This window comes from Gobius niger, assembly GCF_951799975.1.
Source record: "Gobius niger genome assembly, chromosome: 4".
Classification (NCBI taxonomy): domain Eukaryota; kingdom Metazoa; phylum Chordata; class Actinopteri; order Gobiiformes; family Gobiidae; genus Gobius; species Gobius niger.
Window position 1 is genome coordinate 4,699,675 of NC_136855.1, and position 7,766 is coordinate 4,707,440.

The 7,766-nt window shown below is 45.8% G+C and overlaps 1 protein-coding gene across 1 annotated transcript; it reads left to right on the forward strand.

The window, feature by feature from the left end:
• Positions 1 to 1,205: 1,205 nt before the first annotated feature.
• Positions 1,206 to 3,103, forward strand: fgf3 (fibroblast growth factor 3). Its single transcript, XM_079555298.1, has 3 exons — positions 1,206 to 1,687; positions 2,363 to 2,466; positions 2,534 to 3,103. Exons 1-3 carry the CDS (start codon positions 1,438 to 1,440, stop codon positions 2,942 to 2,944), a joined length of 765 nt encoding a protein of 254 aa, XP_079411424.1. The 5' UTR covers positions 1,206 to 1,437; the 3' UTR covers positions 2,945 to 3,103.
• Positions 3,104 to 7,766: the final 4,663 nt, after the last annotated feature.

Consider the following 7,766-nt stretch of genomic DNA (forward strand, 5'->3'; position numbering starts at 1 on the left):
GCTGCCTCGCCAGAGCCGGGGCAGTAGGATGGGAAAAGTCTGGGACAAGCTGCAGTTTGGGGAAGGGATGGAGAAGGGCAGCCAGATGAGAGAGGTTTGAGGTGACACACCATTAGTTTGCTTATGTTTTTAAATCTACTTTAGTCAGAACTGACCCACAGCATAGACGGGCAAAGTTCATCCGTCTGACAGAAAATGGTTAGAAAGGAGGCAGCTGAGCACATGATGTCAGAGGAGGCGCTGTTTGATGTTCCATCAGCACGTCTTAAGGAGAAGACGACACAGAACACGTGCACCACCAATCTAATGACAGGATAGGCACATTCAACACTGACCTTTGATGGACTTCGGAGGCTTTGGGGCAGATTACTCATTTGTATGCATCTGGATCTGGTGTATCTGCTCAAATTCATATGACTCCATTTATTGGACCTTCATTATTGAGGCCACACTGTGTAATAACACAACAGCACCATAGGTTATTCACAGGCATGTCTCCTGCTTTGACTTTGCCAAATGTAAGTTAAATATATGAGGTCTTCTTGCAAATGCTCATTCTGATAACCCACAGCAAAAACAGCATTTTCTGTTTGGAGTTTTATTTGATTTGTGACGCAGAAACATTTCAAGAGATGTTACAGCAAAGCGCAGTTGTAATTTGAATTATTTATAATCATCCGAATTCAGAAAGTCACTTAATACTTGCTGTTACTACAACTGCCATGGCGTCTAACTGATGTAGTGTAACGTTTAAATACTTTTTATAACAAGGCTTTATTATTCTCACAGTGGAAACATTCACTTGTTACAGCAGCTCTATGGCGTAGACAGATTTTTTTTTTTTATTAATAAATATATATTAAATGCAATAGAAAGACAAAAATGTCTCAAATGAAACGTCTCCCTGGCGCTTAATTGAAAGTGAGGCTTGATGACTCGTCCCAAAAGCCAGCCTGAATCGCCGTGCTCCGCTGCAGCAGTGCGGCACATGGCTGTATCTCATCCCTCACCTGTTGCTGTGGCGGCCCAGGCTCGGCCCTCCTATAATTTGGGATGTCTAATTGCTCTTTTCGGATATTTCAGAAGAGGAGTTCAGAGAGGACTGTCCCGCGCTCGGCCGCTGTGTAATTTTATCCACGCCGCAGTCTCTCACTTCACACGGGGCTGATACCTTTGCCTCCCCCTCCTTTGTATCAATTGGTCGGAGTTCAGCCTATTGTCGCCACAAGCTTCTTTTATGTGTGCGCTCCGGCTCACAGGCACATCCACGGAACGGACGCGCACAGGCGAGAAGCGGGACCGCAGCTCGGATCGGACTTCTTTTGGCCGCTCTGCTGGACCCCCCGACACTTCGGGTTTAATGGGACCCCGGTACTTTGCCAGGACTTGTTCTCCGTTTTCTCGCCGCAGTCGTGTCCGCGTCCCAGCCATGCCACAATGCTGATGCTCGTGCCCCTGCTGCTCTTGGCGTGCCTGTCGGATCCGGCCAGTGCGCGAGTGTCCTGCGGGCCTGGGCAGAAGGCCTGCGACCCCCGGCGGCGGAGGGATGCCGGGGGCCGCGGAGGAGTGTACGAGCACCTCGGAGGAGCTCCCAGGCGGAGGAAACTTTACTGCGCGACCAAGTATCACTTACAGATACACCCCAACGGGAAGATAGACGGATCCCTGGAGGAGAACAATCCATACAGTGAGTCACTACGCACGCGCATGTATTGATGAGCATTTTCATTCAGTCGGGCTCAACTGGATCCGTCTGCTGTGACACTTTCCCAACGAGCGTATTTTAGCTGATCACACTGTTAGTCAGCCTGAGAGCTCATCTGGTTAGTCAGAGAACAGTTGCAACATTTATTTGACACATTCACTAGGTTTTAAGTGATCGTGAAATCTGGTTCTGTTACTACCGTTTATGTTTATTTCCGAAAGGCGCAGGGAAATAAAAGGACTTTGGGAAGAGCTGCTCAGTGGCGCGCGTGGCTTCATGTGAAATTATCTCAAAAACAAACGGGTCTCTCTCCTTTAAGGAGTGTTTTTTTTCTTTCCTTGTTTCCTGTGGGACAAAAGCGCTGTCCGGACGGATGTATTTATCTAATCACACTTCATTAGTTTCTCTGCGCCCGTCAATGGCCTGCTGACCAATCACGCACTGATTAAAGACGCACTAAACGCAGTGAATGGAGCGCTAAGTGGATAACAGCGGCGGAAACACACTGTTGCACTTCAGGGCCCAGTTTGTTTATTTAACTTTAGTTTAAGCCATATGTTTTGTGTACAGGCTTACATTTCTGATTTGAGTGAATGCTCCCAACTAAACATAAGATGGGAACAGTAAAAGCATCATTGTTTTTCCCTGATTTCACAGGTATCATGGAGATCACAGCCGTGGATGTGGGAGTGGTGGCCATCAAAGGGCTGTTCTCGGGCCGATACCTGGCCATGAATGACAAGGGCCGGCTGTACGCCTCAGTGAGTACACCTCTAGGTCTCATCACCCATACTGCTGTGAGGCTCTAACATGGCTCCTCTCTTACAGGAGCTCTTTAACAAAGAGTGTGAGTTTGTGGAGCGGATCCATGAGTTAGGATACAACACTTATGCTTCCCGACACCACTCCACGGAGCAGCTACCACCAGCAGGAGGCGCTGCAGGCCGGAGACGGGCCAGTGCCAAACGCCAGTGGTACGTGTCCATAAACGGCAAAGGCCGGCCCCGCAGGGGCTTCAAAACCAGGAGCACCGACAAAGCCTCGCTCTTCCTGCCCAGAGTGCTTGGCCACAAGGACCACGAGATGGTGAGGCGGCTCCGAGAGAGTCAGAGTGCACACCACCACACGCACCCTCACAGCGGCCGTGAGCGGCGGAGACGACGGCACCGCAGCCGCAGGGGCAAGGACGACCACCTGACCACCACACATACACTCACAGCAAGGACCACACGGACATAAGGACCATATGGCCCTCACTGCAGACACAGGGACCACGCGGACATAAGGACCACATGGCCCTCACTGCAGACACAGGGACCACACGGACATAAGGACCACATGGCCCTCACTGCAGACACAGGGACCACACGGACATAAGGACCACACGGCCCTCACCGCAGACACGGCTCCTCACCACAGACACAGGGACCACATGGACATAAGGACCACACGGCCCTCACCGCAAACACGGCTCCTCACCACAGACACAGGGACCACACGGACATAAGGACCACATGGCCCTCAACGCAGACACAAGGACCACACAGCCCTCACAGTGGACACAAGGACCACACAGCGCTCACCGCAGACACAGGGACCACACACCCCTCACTGCAGACACAAGGACCACACAGCCCTCACAGTGGACACAAGGACCACACACCCCTCACTGCAGACACAAGGACCACACAGCCCTCACAGTGGACACAAGGACCACACAGCCCTCACAGTGGACACAAGGACCACACAGCCTTCACAGTGGACACAAGGACCACACGGCCCTCACCGCAGACACAGGGACCAGAGGAGACAACGGCATCACGGCTGCAGGGGCAAGGACGACCACCTCCCCACCGCATATACATTCACAGCAAGGACCACACGGCCCTCACAGTGGACACAAGGACCACACGGCCCTCACAGTGGACACAAGGACCACACGGCCCTCACAGTGGACACAGGTCACCGGACTGCCTGGCCATAGGGAGTGGATGTTGTAGTTTGGAGCTGGAGACAGAGAGCACTGACCTCCAGAGGCTGGGGTGATGGAACTTTGATATGCACTAAAGTCACACCCAAGTTTGTTTGTCTGGAATGCTCTTGTTCAAAGTGGTCAAAGTGGTCAAAGTGGTCAAAGCCTTCATGCACCTGTTGCGTCAGACAGTATTGTATATATGTTATGCTTGTGCAAACTTTGGAAAGAAAGATGATATAAATATATAGTATATTTTGATATTTACAAGTGCAAAGAGAAGAGATGGATGTGGAACATGGGGAGCAAAGCACTTTTGCCACATACAGCAGCAGTATGCGATACTTTTGTAACATGTTGTGATTGTCTACTGTAAACTCAAAGGAAATACTTTGTATATTTGACGAATGATATGAGATATTTATTTGGTGTCTGACTGTAAGTTATTGAGTAGACTATTTCTGCATTTACTGATGGTTAATTATTTTGACATAAAAACAAAGGCATACTGACCGAGTCAGCCTGGTCTCAGTCTCTCTTCCGTCTGTGGCTGATTCTTTGAAAGAACATGTTACTCTGCCTTCACACTGATGTCACATTTATGTCTCTAGAGGTATCTACTTTTATTTTAGACTATATTTGTGTTCTGCTTGATAGTGGACTAAATATATATTTTTAGGCTTGAATTTAGGAATACATTTTTGTCCTCTGCCAAAAATGACCGGGGTCCATGGGTTGTGCAGGGTCTTAGTGTAGCAGTTTGTATTGCTCCTCATTGCCTTCCCTGTGTACGATGCCTATGAACGGAATTTGGATCTTCAAACATGAATCCAATTTCGCAATCACTGTACTTTAAAAAGTCGCCACCAGATATTTTCCTCCAAATCGTTCAGTTCATTCTTTTTTGATAAAGTTCCTCACTGATCAAATTGACCACGTGTACTTGTAAAAGCAGCTTCTCAGGACCTTTGGGTGACTTGTGGGAACATTTCTTCCATACTGGCTGCAGATAGTCCCACAGAGGATTGGACACAGAACAGGCGGCTGTTCTGCGCCACAGCGGCGTGGCAGCAGGTGCGGCGGCGGTTGCACTGAGTGGGCTTAGTTCCGTAAAACATGGAGGAGGGATCATTTGCTAAAGTGCCGCACCTGTTGCGTCAGAAAGTAAAAAAAAAGGGGCATCAATGCAAAATTGATCAGAGCGGCCTGCCTTTGCTCTGCCGCGCTCACATCTATAGGTAGCTGCGTATAAAGCCTTGTCATTCTACACCTGCGGGCTGGGGAGGCTTCCTGACTCGTACAATGGCTCCTCCCAAGGGGGGCCTGGGAAGCAATGCCGCATGAGACTATGGCTTTTTTTTCTTTTTTTAACCAACAGCAGCGAAGCAGTGACGTCCATAAACAAGAGCGTTCTTCTTGTGGTATGTGAAAGGTGACTTCTCATCAACAGCAAACTTTTAGGATGATCCAGAAACACCACAGAGAGCAATGGGAACTGTTCTACTGCAGCTGCCCTGCTCCTAAGGTATCTGAGATGTTGCTGCACTGGTCCTCATGTGCACATGAGTGTGAAGGACGACATTCAATTTGATTACAATAAACAAGGCCATTTCCCCCTCAACATGTGCACTTAAAGCAGCGCTTAACCACATTGAACTTCTTGCTTTGTTGTTCAAGGTTAAAAGCAGATTTATTACAGAACATGAATAAAGATAATCCAAAACATTTAAATAAACTGGCTGATTTTCGTACATAAAGGGGCTCTAATTTACCATTGGAAATATCCTTTGTTTCAGAAGTAGGGCCTCCAATCTGATATGTACGTAAATGCAGAGATGACTCTGCTGTTGGTCCCCTTTTTGAGCGTACTGTTTGTTTTGCGCTTGGTAAATGACCCCAAAATGTCTTGACAAAAATGTGTATTTCCTTCTACTTAGGATTTCAAAGTGTCGTCTTTAAATGTTTGTATTGTCTCTATTCACCTGCTCAGTATAAGGTACTTAGAGAGCATGTCACATCATCACCGATACAAAACCGCTGTGGACAAATAACACAAATCCTGATGAATAAAGAAGTGCTGGAATTAGGAATATTTGACCTGAGTTTGAGTCGTGATGTATCGAGTAAAAACAATCTGTCTGCGGAACAACATTTGTTTTGATGGTTTCCAGTAATCATCCAGCGCTTCTTCAGGAGCTGCTGCATCTGCCCCCTCTCAGTCTCATTTCTCCCTTACTAGACCTCATTGGGCTGTTATCTGATAAACTGCGTGTGCATTGCGATGGTGAAGTGCTTTCTTTTCACAGAATATGCTGTGGTGCTACAAATATCATGAAAAATGCTCCGGATTGTTGGCACTCTCCAGCTAAATCACAAAAACAGCGCGGCACTCACTGTGTTAAGCGCAGATAGTTTGACTTTTCTCTTGTAAATGAAGCAGTAGCAGTGAAGGGCCATAGCAGGGCACTTCTAACAAGTCTTTCATTTAGTGTTTGGCCTAAGTTCTGAGCGGTTCTGAGCTGATGTTTTGATGCTCTTGCCTGAGAAACCTGGTCAGCACGGCTCAGCACGAGACATTCCTGGATGACAGAGAGCTTACACAAACATGTCCTGGTTTGGTAAAGGCGCCCATCGATGCGTGAGAGGCGAAACATCCCAAACTACGCAGTACAGATGACGGCTTAACATCAAAACACACAAAGTATTTAGAGCTGATTTTGTTTATGTCTTGTCCTCCTCTTAGTTCCTCTTCATTTAGATCTTTGGCCCACGTGGGTGAGTCTGGTTTCAGTGAGTGGGATTTATGGCTCTTTAACAGGAGCCGAATCTTTGGGATCTATAAAAAAGGCTTTTTTAAATGAACTTAGACAAATATCTATCTCATTTTTTTGAAAGGTAATGACTGAGAGGCGCAGGTTATCACTAAAATAGGTTAAATAGATTTAATAAATATATTTCACTGCAAAAAGCGTTGTCTTGCTGACTCCGTTGTGTTTTGTGTGTAATCATTGAGCCCACTCTGTTACATTTGTCTTTTCTTTTCTTTTTAAACAGAAACAAATATGTGATTTAAAACAACTGAATGTATGTCATTTTACAGACTGAAAACTAGTCCCACAGCGGAGCAGCAGATGTTCCTGTGCACAGGGAGAGCAGACACTGACCCCTAGTGGCGGATGGTGTTGGGCAAGTAGAAGATTGAGTCACGTGATCCTGATCTCGGTTGTTTTATCCGTTTGCCTCAGCACTTGTGTGGCTGAACATGCGTGGAAGTTACAAAATCCGGTGATCTTTGAAAATAAGACTTTATGAGCAAAACGTCTTTGTTTCTGTTACAAACGTATTACGAGCATTGGTTTTCAATTGTTTGATAAATATTTGGATCACACTGACTTTACAGTTTTTCTTGATAGATGAGATGCAGAGGTGTTGGAGTAGCCTAAATATTTACTCAAGGAACAGTAATGTTGCTTTGACATCATTTTACTCAAGTACAAGTAAAAAGTAAATGGTAAATGGTAAATGGTCTCAACTTATACAGCGCTTTTCCACCTACATTAGGCACTCAAAGCGCTTTACAGCAAGGATCCACTCACCCATTCATACTCTCATTCATACACCAATGTACGCAGACACTGTACAGTAGAGGCCCAAATAATTACTCAAGTAAAAGTAAAAAAAGTAATTGGAGAAAATATTACTTGAGTACTTTTACGTACTGAGTAACTGTTTGAGTGTTGTGCTTGATTCATGTTTTAGTAGTGACATAAAATCTGAGAAACAAATCATGAAATAATAAAAAATAAAATAAAAAAAATCATAATGAAGGGTTAAGTAACGAAGTAATGAAGATTTGTAAGATTTACTACAGTAAGAGTACTTTACTTCATTAAAATATTACTCAAGTAGTAAAAAGTATTCTATTTGCAAAAGTACAATTAGTTCATGATTTGACACAGTTCCCCAAACTCTTGCGGACTGGACTCATGTTTGACTTATTTGAACTTTTCACTGGAAACATTCAAAGGCATGTGATTCAAAAAGGAAACAATGGGAAGAATTAAGACACTGCTTTAACACAACAACAAC

Excerpts from the sequence above, each read along its gene's own strand:
- fgf3 (XM_079555298.1), top strand. The coding sequence starts at position 1,438 with ATGCTGATGCTCGTGCCCCTGCTGCTCTTGGCGTGCCTGTCGGATCCG. Across the intron at positions 1,688-2,362 it reads GGAGGAGAACAATCCATACA|GTATCATGGAGATCACAGCC; the intron begins GTGAGTCACTAC and ends CTGATTTCACAG. Across the intron at positions 2,467-2,533 it reads AGGGCCGGCTGTACGCCTCA|GAGCTCTTTAACAAAGAGTG; the intron begins GTGAGTACACCT and ends CCTCTCTTACAG.